Raw genomic sequence first — 21,629 nt, forward strand, 5'->3', positions numbered from 1 at the left:
CCTTACCTTATGTTAACTTACTGAGGAAAGAGGAGTTTTTCAGAATAAGAAAATTCTTAAAATATTTGATTTTAACTTTAAAATGTAGCACATGGTATTTAATTGCAATTTTTATTTGTCCTTGATAACTTGTGGCTTTTTGAAAACAATACTGATTACAATAAATCTAAATGTCTGCCCGTCCTCTGCTTACTTTCACCAACCTTAAGGTTGTGCAGTTCATCATGATGGTGGTACTTAGAAATAATTTGTTTAAGAAACAGGCATTTGTTTTGGCCCGGACCGTTGAGGGCTAAGGGGGATTTGGCCTGTAGCCGTAAAGTGCAGCTTGAATGTTCAAACTCTGTAACCTCTCTTGACTGCCAGGGTCAAATGATGACGTCAGGCGTATAGCCCCAGAGCGAACACTGTCGCCTCTACGCCGCAATCCAGGCACCCGTTATACGACTCCTGACGAATGCAAAACACGCTGCTGACCTGCTGATAGATTTGTGCACTATACTGTTTTCTGTTCATCCAAAAGAAGTGCATTCTTAGAAGATACCCCTGTAACTTTTGTTGCTATGGCAACTGTTGGTTCTTTTTAAAGGAAAAGGATGGTGGATATTCCATTAACTAAAATACACAATGCCAACCATGAAGCAACAAGGCTTTTACCTCAACTTCCACACAATGTGTTAGAATATTTAAATGTGAGCAAACATACTTGGAATCACACAGATGACATGAGCACATAAACACATATAAACCCACATAATGATAAATTATATGGCTTTACCACTTTTATATTTAAATAAAAATCTTCATGCACTCACATTCTCTTCATATGTACACTACACTCTATCCACTAAAATATAATTATTATTGACTAGTATAGATTCAATACAGGAATTCAATAAGGGATCATGTCTATTACCTGTATTCACCTGATCAGACGACCTTTATTAAAACACTAAATATTTCTGTATATGATGAGCAGGAGATAGTTCATAAACATCGCTCTCTGCATACACAGTTTCTCTCTGGCTTCAAATTTGCTACCATACAACTGCCTGCTCTGACCTTTGATCATGTGATAGGTCCATGGCTCGGATGCCGGCGTCGCAGCCAGGGTAGATGTAGAGCTGTTTGAAGTCGCAGGCCTGCCAGATCTCCACCACGCCGCTGTCTCCACCTGTCACCAGGTTGTGGCCGTCGCTGCTCAGGAGAATAGCCTGCAGTAGGGATAAAGAGGTGTTTACGTCAGTTTCATCATTGTCGTTACATGAGAAATGGTAATGTACAAAAACAGAGCGCTAACGTTTGTTATAGCTGATGTTAAGCATGAGCATGACATGAAGCAGCAACGTGCTTTTGCACAAATTTAAGATGGATTATTATTTGTAATATTTATACTATTATTTATATTTCACAAACCTGACAGGAGCAACTTAAATTAATCCTGTAAAAGATGATTTGGACTGTATGCGTTACCAAACCTACTGTATCAGTCAGATTTCTGTTTAATGAATCCCTCACTGCCCTTTTTAACAACATTGTTCAGCTTGTTTTGTCTTTTCTTACGTTATTTATTCAGCCGACCGTACGGTAAAAAAGATCAGTTCCTTTCCAATAAACAGCCTGTAGCACATTAGCATCATCTTCCTGTCAAAATTGAAAACACCAAGCCATCGCTGCACATGCAATGTTTTTGCTAAATGTTTCAGTATTTGCATCAAAGCTTTCATACTTAAAAGATTTAAATAATAATTATTTGAGTATTCTAGACTGCAGATGATGCAGCCACGTCTTTCTCGGGGCAGGCTGGTGTCAAAACAGTCAGCTTACCCTGGTGGAGTCATTGACCTCCATCTGTGCCAGCAGTTTCCCATTAATGCTGAAGTTGCAGAAGCCACCCCTCTCGTAGTAGATGATGCAGTGGCCCTCACTGGACACTGAGATGAGTCGTGGGCACTGATAGTGGTCTGGCCCCTCCAAAGCCCGCAGAAGGTCCCCCGTGATGGTATGGACCAGACACGGACCCTCTATCGAACAGAAACAAACATGCACAATCAGCAAACTGTACTTAATTATGCAAAAAATCTATACTGTCTATATAAAATTTGATAACATGATTCTACAGAACTACTAAGTGTACTCAGAGGTGGATTGGTGTTTAACTGGGTACAAATGCAAGGGCGGCGTGTTAATGGGAATGTATACATATCACTGTGAGTTGTACACCCATCATAGGACTTAGTAGATAAAATGATGAATGAATAAAATGATTCAGCATGCTCACTCTGACAAGGACATGTAGGGGAAACAGAAAAGCACACTGACCTTTGGTTCCACTGATGACCAGGCCCAGCTCTGCGCAGACTGACACACACACCACTTCCTGGTCATGACCCGTCAGAACTGCTCGTGGTGCTGGGTAGTCACCTAAAAGATGACACGATATGACGAAAAACAAATAAATAGTTTTAATTGATTAAATCTGTTGTCTGACTCCGGGAATAACTGAAACAATCTGAAAGACATATTGTACCAGTTAATAATTTGCCACTTTGCAGCATGATGGTGGCATTTCTGTGCAATTGTCTCCACATGACCACCAAATCTTCATTAGGCAATAAAATCATATAAACACAAGCGCAGTGTTTGTGACACGCATCTGCTCACAGGGAGGTCCCTTTGAATTGTCATGTTAATGCTGGGATGCCCGGTGACGGCAGTCGAGCCACTTGATTCTATCCCATGTGTCACATGATTGATGATGGCTGGGGGAGAGGTTAGTGAGGGGAGTTTCACGGCACCTGGAGCCGACCTCCAGTACTGCCAGCAGTCGTCTTTCTGAAATGCACTGATCACCAATACTGCATAATACTGCCGGGGGTTCAGTCAATAATTTAGACGACAACATGCTTGCAGTGTCATACAGAGAGTTGAGCTTAATGAATTCATCACTAAATTTATGTAATCAGTGGACATTATCTATATTTAACAAACAAGGAAATGCAGCCAATGAAAAGCAGGAAAAACTGCAGGATTTACTTTTACTGACGTGTGTGTTTTATTAAATAAAATAATCCTACTGCGATTTGTACATCCTTAAGATGTGATTACAGTAACACTACCTTTCACCCCACTAGTGATGGAAAACTCATGTCAAACTAATACCACTGAATGTATGTGACTGTTGGTTCTCACACATGTGACTAAAAGTTCAACGAAGTCAGTAAAAGTTTCTGAGTCCACCTATATGACAGGAATGTCCTGATAGATGATGTGGACAAACGTCAGACCACTCTTCCCCACTCCTCCCTCCTCCTCCCATTCCATCTCCTCCTCCTCCAGCTCGGCATATCACCTCTACATCTGTAGCGGTCCAGTCAGTGAGCCGGACTGTGATCGATGCAGCACGGTCCCTCAGAGACCTGGACCTGAGCAACGCTGTCAGTCCCAGCACCCGCTGCTGTGGGGAGCTGAATAGGACAAGTGTCAGAAAAAGCCTCCAGGGGGAAAAAAAAAGGGAGCTAGTGCAGCTCACCTACCCGACAAAAGATTCAATCACCCTGCACTGCATACCCTCCACCCTCTCTGAGCCCCTGGGACGAGCTGGAGTCAGCCAGCACAATTACCCGGTGCAAATATCCCCCTCGCACCGGTGTGATGGGCTGAGTCTGAGAGGCAGGGCAATGATTGAGCTGGAAGTTATTTTAATTATTACACATTTAAGACACATACAGCCTTTTGGGGCACGGGTGAAATCAATTTCTTGGGTGCGCCACATCTGCGGGATGAGGGAGCAGTGATCCAGAGGGCTGCTGCTACATATTCACACAATCTTCAACCAGCTTTATAGAAAATATAATAAGCATGAAATCACTAGAATGAGTCTTGTGGAAAAGATTGCTCGATGAATAAGCTGGTAAGTATGAGAATAAAAAGGAATTTGGTATTCTGCGTGCTTTATGACATTAATTTGAAGGCTCCCTGTGTGGAGATATGAGAAGGTGGTAGTGGTTTATCCCTGAGGGTCCTTGCAAACGCCTGCCACCCATATTTGAACATGACTGATATTAGCTGGCTGCAGAGATCTGTATAATGCTGTGTCAAGCATGCAATCATTCTATTCTGAGCCATTTCCCACTACACTGTCCCTTTTCCTTAACAAAATCTAGGTCCATCTGATCCTGTGTGCATTCTTGGACCAAACCAGATTATTATCTGCTGCCTCCAGTGTTTTCTGACATTGATGACATATTTCTAAGTGATTGGAAATAATTTGAGTGAAATGAGTGACAATACATCTTGTCTTTTGTTTCTTGAGATGAGCTATGCAACTTCCTTTCCCTTTGTCCGTCAAAGATGCATTGTAAGCACTAGTAGCGTTAATATCAGGGGAATACTGTTTTCTTGCTGCAGTAACAGAAGTGCTATTGCCCCTTGCTAATTGGAGGCAACCAAGCTGAAATTCTTAATTAACTGTCGGAGCCTCGGTGAAGTTAATTAGAGAACACTCGCAACTAATCCGGAGCTCCTAGAATCTGTGACAATTGGAAACACAAGATCTTCTAGCACACACACATACACACACACACACATATTAGAGTGTCATCCAAAAATGTAATACAAACACACACTCTTCATCGTCTTTAGTTTTTCCATTCCAGGCCATATATGGCGCTCCTCACTTGTACAGTACTGTAACAGCTGCTTCCTCTACCCTGATGGATTGTTTTGAACACAGACAATCAGTGAGAATGAGCAACTAAATGAACTGAGCAGCACAAATCACACACTGAGGTCTACCATTTTGAATGCCAAGACATCTGGAGTCCTCTACTTGAAAGCAGCACAGCTCAACGCAATGAATCATGCTAATACATCACAGCTACAGTGCAAATAAATTATCCTCTCCCTGTCTCTCCACATTATTTGATTTCTAGTGTAGAATCTCTTTTTTCTAGCGTTGATCAAAGACTCTTGCTATATAAGTTTGTAAAAATACTAACAATAGTCTCGTGCACCTTTTAGACTTCATTTCACAACACATATTTCATGTGTGAAATACAAAATGCTGTAAAAAAAAGATTATTTCTTTGCCCTTGTCCAGATGGAAATGCTACTGTACACTTTGTGAGTGTGCAGCACATGCTTATGTCCATGCGTGTACTCACTGTTATTGGGGTTGTCGCCAATAATATGGTGCCGCCCACTCCAGTACCATAGCAGCAGGGTAGCATCCCTGGATCCGGAGACGATGTAGCAGTCTCCGCCGATGTAAGACTCTGACCTGGCCAGACATGTCACCACATCCCAGTGACCGAAAACTATCTGGGTCAGCTTGCCTAAAGAAGACAATGTACACACGTGATTTTAATGCTGGCAAAGATTGCTGGTGAGAAGATTGTGAAACATGGAACAACTACTGCCAGTACTGTTTTCAAAGACCAACTGACGGTAGTAAAGGGAGTATTAGATCTAATGTTTCCAAAAGTCAAAGTGGTTCCCCACCCTTTGGCTTATGTCCTCTTAAAATGAAATAAAGTTTTCTTGTGACCAATCATCACAGGTTATGGCCTTAGCAAGAGTGAGTTGAGCAGTTCAACCCACACGTGACTTTTTCTCTGTTTCATTTGAAGGATTTTTAGAGGCCTGCAGAGGTGAAAGTATCCAGTATTTCACAAGAGAAAAGAAAACAACCAAAAATAAACACAAAATGCTTTTTTTCCCTTTTACTTTCAATATCCTTGTTATAAATCCCCTCAGTTTATTCTTGGCATCCATCGGGAACCACTGAGTTAAATGGTACTGTGTGCATTTTGAGTTGCAGTGATGATTACTTATTCATTTTTATGTTGCTGGCATTATCATTTTGCCCCAACTAAATCATAAAAAATGGAAAGAAAATTGGTAAAAAAGGTACAAGGCACGTCAGGAGACAGCAGTGATGATGCTGTATTATTCCCATCATAGCGCTCAGTCCTCCACACACCAGTGCACACCTCTATAGGAAATAGAGTTTACACTGTAACCTACCTGTCTCGGAGGAGTACACACGAAAGCTCTTGTCCCAGAAGCCACACACCAGGATGTAGCGGTTGTCAGCTGTCACCACGAAACAGTGTGTGGTGATTTGGATGCTCTGGTCCACTAGGTCTGTGATCTGACGCTTGTTGCTTCCAGTATTGTTAGCTGTAAAAAGAAAGAAGACACGTTCAACACATATGTCAATACCTGAAATGTATTTCCACATTTTTTTAAACAGACCTTTAAAGCTAAGATGAATATAAAAGTCAGTAGTGCAATATTTTATAAAAATAATGAGGCCGACTCACCAATCAGAGAGTCCATCTCTATGGGTAGATAATGGGCCTGCTCCAGAGAGTAGCCTGGTGCTCCTCTGAGACCTGGATTCAGGAAGTGATACATGAGGAAATGAATCATTGAGGCTACTCATAACCACTGAACGTGTGTTTTCTTACATACATACACACACACCTGCTCCCGTTTCAGAGCCAAAGTTAATTCATAATCTCTTCCAGGGGATGTAAGTATTGGAGGTCCATCAGAAAGATTTCCATCTGTCTTACTGTGCTTTTGCTTTTTGTCAAACTGAATGGAAACATTTTATCCATGCGAGAGAGTTATCTGGAGCCAGTTTTGAAACAGCAACATGCCTGAAAAATATGGAGGCCTTATTATCATCATTATTCTGAAAAGCCAAACCACATTGCCCTCCTCTCCGACAGGATGGCAAAGGGTGTTGCAGCTGTGTTCATTAGTGTGGGAGCAGCCAGAGCAGCCGCACAGTGCAGAGACTCTTTGGTCCTGAGCTCGGTGTGTTTCTACTGTGACAGATGGGGATGTGTGAGGAGAATGTGGTGCAGTTGCGGCCTAATTTCCTAGTAACCATTGCTTTGGCCCTCTGACCCTGAGGTGAGGCTGATTCTCAGGGAGGGGCTCTGTGGGTAATGTTGTTCACACATGTCTGAGCAGGAACATGTGGAAACACTCATGGTCAGCTTACCTGGGAGGTGTTAGCCTCTCACGTAGCCAGCTGGCTACAGCTCTATTATGAGTGGTGGGCAGGTTTGTGTGGGATGGAGATGAAGTTATTTTGTAGTAGGTATTGCATGTGGCGTTGCAGACTTTTTTTTTTTTTTTCGCAAGGGCATGTGTGTCCAGTATGTTTGAACATATCACCTGCAGTGTGCATCGAGCTCCACTCACCAACAGTGTTGTGCCATCGGTTGACGGCGAATAGGCGACTGCAGGTGACTGTGACCACAGCAGGTATGGTAAGATGTGGCAGGGTGTTAGCGGCCACGTGTGTTACTGGTGAATTTGATGGAAACTTCAACACCATGATGACATCTTGCTGCATCTGGTCCTTGAACATGAGAGGACTCTGTGGAAGGAAACACTATTGAGTAGAAGAGAGAAAAGAGGGAGTGTGGGAAAGGATGCAGGGATGTGATGGAGGGAGAGAGGAGTAGTAGTAGGAAGAGGAAGAGGGAAGGGAAGGAACAGGAAGGCAAGGAATGGAGAAAATGAAAAGAGGTATGAAAAGATGAGAGAAAAAGAATGGAAAGAGGTAATTAGTGTGGAGGTTGGAGGAAAAACTAGGTACAGACAAAGAGGAGAGCTACATGCACTGACCCTCCTCCGGACAGTACAGTCAAACAAAGGGACTGGTCAGACAAGGGTAAGACATGGAAAACTGGGATGGAGTAGGCTGTACATATGAGATGATGCATACATGATACACATGTATCAGAAAGATTCAGTTTGGTCCACAAAGGAGAAGCATAAAAAGATATTGCAGGGTTTTTCCTTATGAAAATGTGCTTCACTTTCCCACCTTAAAATTCAACTCAACTTTTATGACGTGTAGCAAGAGTAAAAGCAATGGAGGAGATAGCGATCCTGACAATACTCTGAGTTCTGGGCAAGATTCAGCTCTTATCTCATACCTAATTCTGGAGGCTTTTGACAGAAATGGACAGAAGTGGATGAAAACATTCACATCTGTTGCAAAAGTTAAAAAAAAAAAAATGAATTAAAAGGTCTCAAAGAGATCTGCCTTACAAAGTTTCTTGTAGGAAGAGAGAAACAGAGAGAGCCATGTGGGGATAATGAGGGCTAGGCTGGCTATTACATGGATTAGACAGGGAAGAGCGGCTTATGACAGAAAGAGGGGAGCTACTAGGCCAGTAGGGAGCACTCTTCCCTTTACACCACTCTGCCAGTAGGCAGCAACCACTATAAAACACTGCAGACAACCTGTACTGAAAATTTGTTGTTATATTGCGCTTCTGTGACCTACATGAAGTAAGACTTCTGAAATATTTATCTTTTGTTGTAAAAGACTGGATCAAAAGAAATACACAGAAGTGAGAAATCAGGGACATCTATCTCAATCTTTGTCTACCTATTAACACAGGCACGCGAACACACACACACACACACCATCCAGGCTCGCACAGGTCCACACAACCTCCTTCACACACACCAGAGGTGCAGAGAATTTTCCCAGCATGCTCGTTGCTCTCACCAGGTGCATGGCGGAGCTGCGTGGAGGATGTGGCTCAATAAGCAACTGAGATGGCGTCTGTCCAAAGCTCTGGATCTGCGCCTCTGTGGCCTGCGGGAGAGAGAGAGGGGAGAAGGAGAGAGAGAGCGGCTGTCACAATCAATATGCATCAAAGTGATGGGTCAATGCGTTACTTGACAATGCAAGCAAATCCTAACTCAGCCGTGCCTCTGAGGAAGGGGGGAGGTAAAGGGAAAGGGGTGCACTCCCAATCCGCCTGGGTGCTCCCCCTTCCCCCCTCAGCCTGCAGAGTCATCCAAGTGTTAGTATGGAAGAGACAAGCCTTTTCCTATTAACATGCTTCAGTTAACCATTCCCATTTCCAGGCGCAGGGGCCCCCACTGCACAAACGTTAACCTGGAGTGACATCCAGCTAGGACTGCAGCAGGCCGGCCTGCTTTTAGATGTTATTGTGCTTGAAACAAAGGGGAAAAGCACGTGCATGCTCACACACACATACACCAATGAGGAAGGAAAAAAGCACACAGGGCGATTTGGGTTAGGGAATCTTGATGACGGATGATTTATGGGTATAAACTATGAGTCCGGATGCTTGTGACTGAGAAGGAAAAAAAAACTAAAAACAGCACAAGTTGCACCTTGAGTAAAGAAAGAAAAAAAAAACAACAAAACACCAGAGGGATCAGGCTTTTACTATTATTAGACTATAACTTCCGTTTACACAGACAAAAGATCTCATTTGCCTCCAGTGAGAGAGGGAAAAAAAAACAAGCAGTAAGAGCTGCTGAGCTTGACTGAAAGTGGGGCACTCCACGGTGGGAGTGATTGATGTGACTGGAGCCACTTCCACCATCAGAGGGGAGCTTGTAGACGTCCGTCAATGCCACTGTGCACAATGGAACATACATCGCTCAGCCTTTCGCCTGCCCTTCTGACTGCCTGGGTGACTAGCCCTCATTTTCCTCCGCCTGTACACACCACTCACTATCAAAAGGACCCATTGGGTAGCACATGCCACAGTTGGAGATGTGGCACAGGAAGTTTGGAGGTGATACTGGATTAGGACAGGCCACCTGCAAGCCAAACAGTCGCCCCCAACACCCCCTGGTCACTTCCTATCTTGCACAGCACCAAAAAAGGTGCTGTCCACACGGTTGAGTACTGTCGCACTGCAGTGAAAGTTTCGTGTGAGTTGGTGAGCACATTTGGCAATCATTAAGTGTTAGTCAGTTTTTCTTTACAACACAGTCTGTCAAGTAATAAGCAACTGACATTATGGCTATTTAAGGTTAGGTTTGGAGTGAGGGTCACAGTGACTGTTCAAATAAAGAAATTTGATACAAAGATCAGAAAGGCTGAGAGGGCCATGTGGAAAACATCACCATATTTCTTGTGATGATTCTATTACCAGTGAAACTGGGCTGCTGCATGCCCCATTTTGGTAGTCTGAGACAACCTTGATGGCCGACAATTATTTCCAGAGTGCAACAGGGAAAATTTGTCTGTATGTGTTTGTGTTTTTGTGTGTGTTGAGGCGAGGAGGGGGAGGAGGGGGGGGGGGTCTGAGTTATTGAAGGTTAACTCAAGAACATGTTCTTCCTCTAGATGATCAAAACATGTCAATATCTCTCAGGTGCTTCAACACTAATCCTCTCTGAGGTATGTCAGAAACGTATCTCTATCTCAGACTGAGATGGAGAGCACTTAACAGGCAGTTCATTAGTTTAAGTCACTTCAGGCTCTGCTTTTTGGCTGATAAGTGACACTTATTGCCAAAGCCATCTGGATGATCTCCCCTCCTAGCAACAACTGCCTTGCTTGGGTGAGCACCAAACATCCATCATAACACACTGTGTCTGCCTGTCTGTCTGTCTGACTTTGTTCGCATATGATTTTGGCGTAAGCAAAAGGCTTCAGAGGTGAGTGGCTACGGCTCTCTCTCTCTATCTATCTGCTGCCTGGTTCCCAAACTGGTGACAGAGACTCTTTGGAGAATGATCCCCCCAGCATCATCTTCCAGTGCACTCATGCAAAGCAGCAACACAACAGCTCTGTCAGACAGAACGCAGATACGGCCTTGCGTTGACCCGCTAAGCAGCGTGGGATCGTGCTGAGTCATGACACCTGAGTTCGGCAGTTCAACTACAAATATGAAACTGCGCCACCTTTCACCTTTTGACAGATATGGTAGATTACAGACAGCAAATGACTTTTGTTAAGCTTTTAAGTGGTATAAACAGATTGTAAAAACAGATCTAAACATTGCAGAAACCACACAGGATTACAAATACATATAAATAAACCATTTATCCGATTGCATCATAAGCTTACGTTCTCTTGTGATGAAAATTCTTTACACGCCAATGGAAATTTGCTTAAGATAAGCTTATCTAGATTTATTTTAATTCTTAAGTAAAAACAAAGAATTGGCTCGAGGGTGTTTCTTGAGTGACAGTTTAGCAGTTGACATGTGCACCACTCTATGTGGGAGCAGAAATGTCTCCCAACAACGTGTCCACCAGTAGGTGATTGTCTCTAATGCAGCTATCATCACAGGCAATGCATGCTAAAATGATATTTCGTACACATGAAGGGAGGTTTTTTTTTTTATCATTAAGGTCAAACATTGATTGTGCAACCGTAAGAAAACCAAGGTGAAGTCAATTTGTCAGCTGATTCAAAGCCCTTCATTCGCTAGCCACGGCATACTTTGTTGTCTTTGTCAACCCAATAAATAGTCAGAAAAAGGGAAGGAGGGGCAGTGGCAGCTGAAGAGGGATAGAGTCCCACTGATGAATAATTTGTCTGTTTACTTCTGAGTGACACCGTGGGGTCTGAATCAAGGGGTTGCTGTCATGTTTTTCCATAAGAGAAGGCTGTCAGGAGAAGCATCGCGGGTGCACTGCTGTTCCGGCAGTGTGCCCAGTAGTAGAGCTGTCACCGTGCCCTAAACCACAGGCCCAGCGGCATGTCAGAGGGTGTCATCGTTTCCATCTGACACATGGACGGAAATTATCTTTCATGACCTCTAATTTCTTGACATTTCAAATGCCTTAATTGTTGTGACTAATGCCAGATCTGCAGTTTCACCTGTCATGCTCGGAATGAATCAATACCCCCGAGTCAATCGTCACATTTCAGCAGGTCTTAGCAAGACATTCATCGGGCACTTTTCCATGCTCCACCTCACCGACGCAGCCAGGCATCTCACAGACTGGCCTGTGTGGGATAGGAGGAGCGATAAACAGTAATGGAAATAATAGTACGATAAATTCTGCAGGAAATCACCTACAACATTACCATTATATTACCAATGACTATGAAGGAAATGGTTCATTTCATTCAAACTATTTCACCTTAGAGCAAGGTAAAGTAGGACTGGAGCCTGGAGAATTGTGATCAGGAAATTCTAATACTGGGAAACCATTTATTTATTTATTTTCTACACTTAACATATTTTTCATGGTTGCAAAGGGTCTGCTGAAAAATTACAATTATCTGTACTGAAATTACCAGTTACTTTACAGGAAATCAAACAATTATGGTTGAAAACCCCAGTTTAGTAGACTAGTTCATGATGACTTTTCAGGATACTGCTATGTTTTAGTGCCTGAGGTTTACATAAACAAGGTTATGCTTTATGTTACATAGAAAAGAAGAATCCATCTGGAATGAAAACATGACTGAAGGTATGAAGGCTTGTCTTAATTAGTGCTCATCATATCAGCATTATATCAGCTGCAATTAGCTGAGCCAATTTCTCTCTCCGGCGCGGATACATTCACATGTCACAATGGCAACTACATCAGCTAGGCACAATTATGGAGTCTGAGTAGCAGGCTTCCTAAGGTGCAACTAACTAACAGTACTGTCAGCTCTCAAGGTAACAGTAGGCAGGTTGGAAGACAGCTACAAACCTCAACCTGATGCAAAAAAAAAAAGGCATTGTCTAAAATCTTTCTTGAAATGATGAAAACCAAATCTTCCACAATATGGTTTGATAATTAGATCAACCAAATCTTCTGCAGGTGATTTGCATAATGGTCACTTGATAAATAAAGGCGCCCCTGGAAGTGACAGTATATAAATGACTTGTTTTGCAGACAGCAGATGGTGGATATCACAGAGAGAGAGAGACGAGCTCACCCTAGAAAGTACCACAATGCATGCCAGCTGCTGCAGTCTCTGGTCCCCTTTCCCCTCCACGCAATTACGCTATTCACGAGTAGTACGGTCGAGCTCATAGATATTCAATTAATTACTTAAGAACAAGAGGATTCACTCCCTCGTCTATTGACCGAGTGACCTCTGTTGATTGATCAAAGAGCTCAGTCAGATTCATTGATCTCATTAAAGCGAGGAACATACATACATATATAGTATATTCAGCACCAGAAAGGGAGAAAAAAAAACACAGCATAGAATCCTGACGTTAAGAACGTCTATGAATAACGTGGACAGATATTAAAAGATTACTGTTTATCTGAAGGGGAGGAAATTAATAACTCACTCGCAAAATGACAGTAATCACAAAACTCACTCGATGAGTCAGCAGCTCTGCTCCGTTCTCTCACGGTTACATTTGCATGACACAATAATTGATTGACAGATGCATGATATGAATGCTCCCGGAGCTGTAGCACATGCCAGGACAAATAGAGGCAGGAAGTTGTGCTTATGGAGAATAAGAGAGGGGGGCAGGGGAGGGGGGGGTGGGGTGGGGGGGCTCAGTCACCATGGTAATAGTGTGTTTGTGCCTTACCTCTCTGAGCGAAGGGTCAGCGATACTGTCCAGGTTGACGGAGCCCTCGTAAGTCAGGTAGTGAAAGACGTTGAGGGCACGCACCGCCTCCGGGCCCCGCTGCTTGTAGCCGAAAATAAGGTCAATCCACTGATGCAGCTGACATGACACAAACTCGCTTTCCAGGGCCTGTCAGAGGAGTACAGGGCAATTAGAGGTGAGAGGCATACCAGCAGCACACAGCACATGGACCAAAAGACACAATACAAATTGTACTTCCACACAACAGTGAGCACAACAAAACACAGACTTCTTTACTGTACACAGATGACCTACCAGCATATTACATCACCAGCAAAAATCACACAAAAAAAAAACCTCCATACAATTATAATGGCAAGTATTTAACCTATTTTCCTGCACATGAAGACCACAGAAAAATACACAGAAGCTGCATTTCCTCCTTTTAATGTAATCAGCTAACTCAGGATGAGCCTCCCATATCACTTTCTCTTGTCCACTTAAAACACCAGCCCACTATCTTTAGAGACAAAGAAATCGGTTCAATACTAACAGGGATCCAATTTACTGTAAAACTATCTGCACAAGCAACATTGATAAATTACTTGTGAGAGTGAAAAAGGAGACGAGATTTCTTGTGGGAGTGCAAGTGAGAGATTCGGGATAAGATTTAAGGCTGATGATTATTATAAATATACTTCCTATGGAAGCTATGCAATGGGGGCTTGATGTATTGTTCCACAATACAGTACAATGTAATTCCCATGCATGCTGGTGTAAGGCTTTGCTAGAGGAATTTACACTCCTCCCCTAGCGTCAGGAATAACAGCCATTACCAACAAAGCCTGCTCGAGCACACAGAGGCAGAGTTTGCCACAGGGCATATCACTACAATTGAAAGTGGCACATGCAAAGATGGGAAGTGGGAGGAAGAGAGAGGGAGGGAGAGAGAAAGAGAAGAAAAATAGAGGGAGACTGATAGAGAGAGAGAGAAAGAGAGAGAGAGAGGGGGAGGCAGGGAGAGAGATTCACTGACAGAAATGAAATAATAGAGGAAGCAAGAGTGTGGGCTAGCTAGGGAACAGAACAAAAGAAAGACAAAAAATGGAGGCAGAGGACTATGATTTTCTGGGCGTGTGAATACACTGGTCTGTGAATGTAACAATGCAAGGCAACATCACGCATGTATCCTTCAACGGTGAGAAAATATCCACAGTAATCCTTTTTTCAGGCATCCCCTCTCCTTGTTTTGGAGATGCAGACATGCCCATAACAACTCCCAGCCTCTCCCTTCTCCCCCCCCCCCCCCCCCCCCCCCCCCCCCCTCCAACCCCCACTCCGCCGGTGTACAAGCCTGATAGAGCTCGACCAGGCAGCCTGGGTAGAGCACAGGGAAAGGTCACCTCCATAAGAGCGGTCCAGCTCTGTCACTCCAGCTGAAAAGGTCAAATGTGTTCCCATAGTTTCCTTCTACCTCTGGTCCAAAAACACTGTGGCCCTTAACCTCAGGATACATAACATGCATGAAACTTTTTGTCTCTCCAACAGTAAAATTGAAGATGCTCTGTTTTAGGTAGGAGCCCACTCATCAAGCCTTAATTAGAAAGTGGAAACATATTATATAGACTATTTTCATCACTCTTAACTGAGACTGAATTTGCCCAATTTTCCCAAATTCTATTAAAATTTTTGGAATTATAAATATATATTATAATAATATAATATTAATCAAAACATAAATGTAAGCAAAGTATAAACATTAGCATTCTTAGTCAATTCTCTCCCTTTAGTATAGTAGTCATTACAGAGCAGCCAGACTGGGGAACATGAGCATGTTGTGTACAGTCTACTAACACTGTGGTACAGTATTTCTGGGTCTTGAAGATCAAATTTCCAAAATAATTAGCTTTTGTCCAAATCGTAAGTCGACAACATGCAGCTTTATTTGAGCTTTAACAGTTTGAGTTTATTTTGGATGTCAACGTGTGTTGAAAAAATATGTGTATGTTTTTTGTTCGAAATGCTGCTCCGCTATATGCACATGCAACGGCCATTCATCATGCAGCAGATTTTTTTGTGTTGTCTTTCATTAGGTTTAGTGGGGAAGAGAGCTGCGAGTTTCTCCAGTAAGTGATTCCAGATTAAAAGGGAGAACAGAGTTTATATGACGGCAAGAGAAGGGTCGGATCTCCATTTCTGTCTCCAGAAACCTGCTGGGAGTTGTGGGCCACATGTTGATAGGCTGTCTGTATTAAATGTGCACATACCGACGTTCACACACATGCAGACAGAAAGGGCCCTGCACACTGCCAAAGTGATGAGGCCCGGCATTACAGAAGGTAACACAATAGGGCAAACTTGCCCTCAGTCTTGTCCTTTAGTGACATCACTGGGGTCAGGGGTACAGTGTTAGTATTGAACGCTGCACTTTATTAGATGCTTCATGAATAAGACAAGGAGACACGAATGCATGGGAAGGTTAAAAAAGAAGAGAGGGAAATGGATTTATTAATGGCTGTGAGAAGGTGGCAGAAAGGCTAAATGTAAAGAGTTCATTAAAGAGGTACATGTACAGTAATTTACAGCATATACAGTATATCATCTCACCCTATTGTATGTTTTACTACAGTACTATATACTTGCAGCAGTGTATTTTGAGTACAAATTACATCATAGTATATAAAATGAGATGATGTGCAAGATGTGCCATAAAGTGCAGCTTATGAGAATGAGCACGGCTTCTACTGAATAGTATAAGATGAATATCTAAATATAATTTAAAAAATAATGTTACTATATGAAAATAATCTATATATCAAAATTTAATCATTTTTATTTTTAAAAATTGTTCTATTTTGTTTATGTATTTAACATACATAATTAATCATACCATGAAATTTAGAATTTGACACAAATGTTTAAACCTTACCATCCTGTTTATCCTAACAAAGTCTTCAGGTTTCTTGGCCCAGGCCGGCAAGTCCACATCATGAACCATGTTCCCGTCGTCCCTCATTCCCAAATGATAGCCGTTGCTGTTGACAAACATCTCTGGGAGGTAGTAGAACTCAGGAGTCAGTTCCTGCGTTTCAAAGGAAGAGGAACGTTCATGTTATATAGCTGACTGACAAGACCGGGTCTAATGCTGCAGTTCTCACCATATAATCGACTAACAATTCAACTAAGTGCAAGAAATAACATGTGTGAGGACAGAGCCACAAAAAAACAGAGAAAAAAACGGTTCTGTATCCCACTGAGATGAAGTGAGAATTCAAGGGTAAAGGTAACACAAACAAACTAAACAGCAGGCCACGAGAAGGCGGTGAGAGGTGCTAGTCCAGTTATTCCAGGCAGAGGTGTTAGGTGTGTTAAATGAAACTGGAACTGAGTTGGGTTTTTCTCCCTGGTCTCTGGGCTCTTGTGATGGGGTCAGGACCTCGCAGTGGAGGGGAAGTCAGCATGGTAAAGGAGCCCCCCTACATAAAGCCTGGTGTGATTCCATACACTGAAGAAGAGAACAAATATTTACCCGAATTTTGAGACGAGACTATTCTAAAGGGATTTCTCCTGTGTCGAAGGGACCACTCTTGTATTTTTATGTTACTGTACACATCATGTATATTTAAAACTGGCCATTTTCCAAAGCATGCCATTCATTTTAGACTTCTTACCTTCCAGGCAACCACTGCTTTCCATTTATTTAAGTACACTATGTATATCAACTTGCAGACTTGCTTGAGATAGGTAATGCACTACAGTGTTTTGCTGCCTTTACTTATTGTCGAAGTTTAGAAACTGTTTTAAAAACTCTTGCAACATTCATGTTTGCTTATTTATCTAGGCGTGGGTCTGGGTTTGTCTTATTATTGTATTATATTTGTTTGACTTACTTTAAATGAACAGATGGCCTCTTGTTGGGCAATCATTTAAAAAAAAAACTATGGCATGCTTTGGACAGTTATTGGCACAGTTACTGGGCTAAAACATGCAACTACTACTACTGATACGGCCCTTTAAGAAATTATTAAAGAAAAAGGTATTATGCAATTGTAAATTATGCACACTTGCAATGATTTTGCAATCTCCACCCTGATCCCTTATCCTCATGATCATACATCTAAGAAAGGATGAGTGAGTAAAGTCTCTGCACAATGAGGCATATGCACATGAGGAATGTGGATCCTTTGTCTCTGTCCTCATTAGAAAACATACACACAAGACAAGTCAAATGTTGCTCTCTGTCTCTTTATGAATTATGAAGATTATGAAGGAGTATCCGAGATATTTTAACTCCTTGTATCAGGAATGTTTTATGAATGCAGTGTTTGTCAGTTTCAATGGTACTACCTAGTTTTATATTGCCTATGGGATACATAACACAGCTTTTAAGCCCCCATAAATCACTAGGTTTTGAAAGAGCAAGTTAGCATGACACAGGACAGGCCAATAACACCGCTGGTCTGCTGTTGGTCACATTTCACCCTCCGCACACGACAAGGAAAGGATTGAAGTAGCCATTCCTCTGTTTCCCCCTGTCTCTCACATACACACATACCCACACACACACACACACACACACACTTTCTCTCCTCTTTTTCGTCTGTAAACTTCCTGCCGTAACTCACCACCAAGCCGTTAAAACTGCCAGCTCCGTTTTCAAGCCACCCTCCCATGGCAGCCATTAATTCTGCAACAGCATCGTAATGGGCTAACAAGTCAATCACACGAGCCTCCATTGCTTTACACTGTGTCACCTTAATGACATGTTCGTCAGAATCTGTCACCAGTGGAGTGCTGCTAGATTCCATCAGACAGCATGGTGGCAGTTTGTGTGTGTGTGTGTGTGTATGTACGTGTGAGTATGCCCGCTTCCAAGAAAACTCTGCTTCTTTTTGCCCATGGGTGGCTGTGCCAGCTTAACATAACTGTGTGCACTCACATGCAGAAATAAATGAGAGGTATGGATGCACGTTAATGATGGGGTGGTCGAGGAGGTGAAGTCCTGGTTGGAGCGGGGTTGTTTCCATTTGACTTGCTCTTTTAGGAGGTCATCCCCATCAGGGGTTCAACCACCCTCGGTCTTGTCGTCATTACTGCTGGAGGAGGCCGGGGTTAATGAAGGAGAGACCCTGGTAAAAACAAGCTGCCTTTTAATCAGAAGCCTGACGGCCCCGCTTGGTGGACTGGGCTGAGGCTGACCTTAACCCCAGACTCTCCGCTCAGTCTCAGTTGCTACACGGTGGCTGTGCATGGTGTTTATGTGTCTGTTCACATGTTTAGCTGCTTTTCCGCTGGCATGAATGGAAATCTATTTATTTTATCTCATATTATCATGGATAGGACATTATTGAGAAAGACAGAAAAACATTTAGAAAATTATCTTTTTATGTGTAGTATGTTCAAGATTACTAATTACTACTATAAAAAGGGTCAGAAGACATACAAATTAAAACAAAAATAAATAACACAAAATGAGATTATAAAAAAGGAAGATAGTAATTACTAATATTCTGATCAGTCTTGTTGTGGCTTTGCCTCATATTTTACCACTATTGCACAATAAGTAAATCAAACCAGCTCTTGCATAATATTTCTCTCCCTCTAATACATTATGAAATACTGTTAGTAATCCAGCATTGTCCTCCACAGAACAATTCCTCTCCTAATAGATCAGTAACCGTCTTATGTGTGTAAAAACAAATGCATGCAGACATACAAGTCGTTGAAAGTAGGCTGTATTTGTTAACAGGGTGGCGTTTGACTATTCAGCTGTTCGCTGGCTTGCAGCTTTCTGCCTCTGCCTCACATAGATTCTTGGCTGCTCTCCCCCAGATCCTGGCAAGTAAAAGCCCTGTCTGTACATAAAAGACTACATTTTAAATAGCTTTTGTCATTAATGCTTTATTAATTGCCTGGGGCAACACTATCCAATACAGGGTGTGCTAGAAATATATGACACTTTGAGGTCAGTGCATATTCCTGCTGCGTGTTATGCAGTGGGCAAAATGGAGGCGAATCAGCAGGGTTCAGCGTTTTCGGTGACTGCTCTGTGGATTTGCAGAGGGAGGGCTTTGTCTCTCTCTCAGACGCAGCCTTTGTTCAAACTCATGAGTGCTTCCATGCACAGATGCAAGATCAGTCTACCTCTGAGATAGTTTGTTTTCTGCAGGAGATAAATCAAATGTGCTTTTCTAAGTGCTCAGGGTCTTCCTGTACACTATGTTTCTTTGTGATTCGCTGTTCGGATGAGGCATGTATAATTAATGGTATGTATTTTTGCAATGGTGTACAAGCACACTAGACGGGGAGGGGAGCATAGTGGCTTGGTATAGTTATATTGCCAATTATATATACTATACAGCTACAGTTTTGCTGGTAGAGGAGTCCTGCAATATGATATATTTTATTATTGTTGTTATTGGAATTGGACACTTTATACCCACAGACCCATAACAGCAGCTTAAACAATGCAGCAAGGAAAAAATAGATGAAAGATAATGATCACAGATTCAACTTCAAACATCTTTGTTGTCTTAGGGCACAACTTTTCAGGTGTGTAGTACTGTGAACTTATGGACCCACGTGTCCACATACATGTAAAACATGGGTTGTTTTTGCTTTTGTTGTGATTCTCACCTTTACATCTGATGTGTCCCTCTGACAGTTCCTCCAGGAGCGTGCAATGGCTGAAAAGGTGCGGTCTGGGTGGTCAAATTTGTTGTTATTAGCACTGAGGAAGAAGGTGGTGAAGGGCTCCTGAGGAGAAAGCAAATTCAACATCACAAAGATGAAAGATCTCCCCACCGAAATTCAAAGTCTTCATTATCTTTTCCACTCTGTTGACATCCATTTTGATTGCAATCATCATAATCTACATAATAAAAATCTCGGTACTGATCTGAATTTACAAGATTACCATGCAACTTATTCAATATACATGTGAATTTTTCTGCAATATATCATTGTTATTCTTCTCTGCGGCAGACTAAGGGATCTCTGTAGAGATCAGTCATTCATTGTATCCAGGCCTGAGGGAGAATTAATTAGTGTTCTTCCTGAGTACAGTGAGCTATAATGATAATTGGCTCAAATTTGGTTTTCTCAGCCTGAGATGGCGATCATTGCCGGTTGGAGCGGATGGATCACTCACCAAAGGAAGAAAGGGATTGTGGGAACAAACCCACAGAGGCCAATCTAACTGCTGTCAACAGAACTCCCCCAGTTCATCAGCCCCTCTCTGCTAATGATGGGGGAGGAGGAGAAATACAGTACGAACTCCCCATAAAACTCTTTTAAAATTAATAAGCTGACTTCAAAATCAAATGTACAGCAACTCAAAGAGGCTGTGAGGGTTATAAGGGCCTGTTTTGTGGGGGAAAAGATTGGGAGAGAGTGCATGTGCCTCCTCCTTCTCTTGCAGAGTAAATGAGGACAGTGCTCAGTAACCTTGATAGACATGTCTCCAGCGCTCACTGGGTTGCCCGAAACACATAAACCTGTCACAGCAGCCTCTGTAAATCATTACCCAGCCACTCTTTATTTAGTTCACATATGCCGGTTTACTGGCCTGTGAAATGTGTTTTCTGAGCGCCATTGGTCTAACTCAGGCCCAATCAAATTGAGATGTTGAGCTGTTTCCTCTGCAGAAGCCGACAGACCTCAAAGTAACAGCATCATCAAGTCTGACAAGTGACAATCAAGTAATGCAGACTCAAAAATGAGGATATGGGTCTGACTTCATTCCTGTACAGAGGCTTGACTAATCCTCAGATTTTGAAGACAGTTCAATAATGGGTGTAAGGCAGGCTGAAGAGGTGATTTTACTCACTATTCTGATGAGCCAGTGCAGGGTGGAGGCGACTGTGGAGTAGTGGGAGTTGTAATGACAAGGTGGTGTCTGGTCGTCTTCCCAAGTCTCATAGCGTTCAGCGTAGAACGCTGCACGCTTTGGATTCAGAGCCCCGACAGGCTAGAGAGAAATTAAGAAATACAAGGTTCACTCTTTACAAGTAAGGAAGGTTATATTTACAAGAACACCTCTGTACAATACAATATGTCTTGAGACAACCATGGCATTCAATACCTTCTTTCTTGAATCCAGGCATTACAATTACCTGGCAGGAGATAGTAATGAGTAAACACTTCACTTTACTGGTGTTAGACCAAAGCTCTGATTTTGATTTACAGTGTTATTAAATGTTTTACTTGCCCATTTTAATATTATCGTACCAGGAGAAGATGGACAGCAAACGAACTCATGCTTTATAGGCAAAAGTATGTTATATAACTCATATATGTAGTTTAATTTTACTCACTTATTGT

The 21,629-nt window shown here is 42.4% G+C and overlaps 1 protein-coding gene across 8 annotated transcripts in view; it reads right to left on the reverse strand.

Moving 5' to 3' along the window:
* Positions 1–21,629, reverse strand: part of nbeab (neurobeachin b) — a 206,506-nt gene that overhangs the window by 3,681 nt on the left and 181,196 nt on the right. For 3 of the 8 annotated variants that reach the window (XM_044354827.1, XM_044354825.1, XM_044354822.1), the window contains 12 exons: positions 21,136–21,276; positions 19,944–20,063; positions 16,237–16,389; positions 13,308–13,475; positions 8,504–8,635; positions 7,222–7,414; positions 6,327–6,398; positions 6,028–6,183; positions 5,166–5,336; positions 2,323–2,424; positions 1,828–2,024; positions 1,063–1,214 (listed from right to left, as the gene is read on the reverse strand). In XM_044354827.1, coding sequence (XP_044210762.1) covers positions 1,063–1,214; positions 1,828–2,024; positions 2,323–2,424; positions 5,166–5,336; positions 6,028–6,183; positions 6,327–6,398; positions 7,222–7,414; positions 8,504–8,635; positions 13,308–13,475; positions 16,237–16,389; positions 19,944–20,063; positions 21,136–21,276 — 1,757 coding nt within the window. The remainder of the gene's footprint in view (positions 1–1,062; positions 1,215–1,827; positions 2,025–2,322; positions 2,425–5,165; positions 5,337–6,027; positions 6,184–6,326; positions 6,399–7,221; positions 7,415–8,503; positions 8,636–13,307; positions 13,476–16,236; positions 16,390–19,943; positions 20,064–21,135; positions 21,277–21,629) is intronic. The other 5 variants (XM_044354830.1, XM_044354828.1, XM_044354823.1 and 2 more) reach the window with 2 other exon arrangements.

This window comes from Thunnus albacares, chromosome 6 (genome assembly GCF_914725855.1).
Source record: "Thunnus albacares chromosome 6, fThuAlb1.1, whole genome shotgun sequence".
Classification (NCBI taxonomy): domain Eukaryota; kingdom Metazoa; phylum Chordata; class Actinopteri; order Scombriformes; family Scombridae; genus Thunnus; species Thunnus albacares.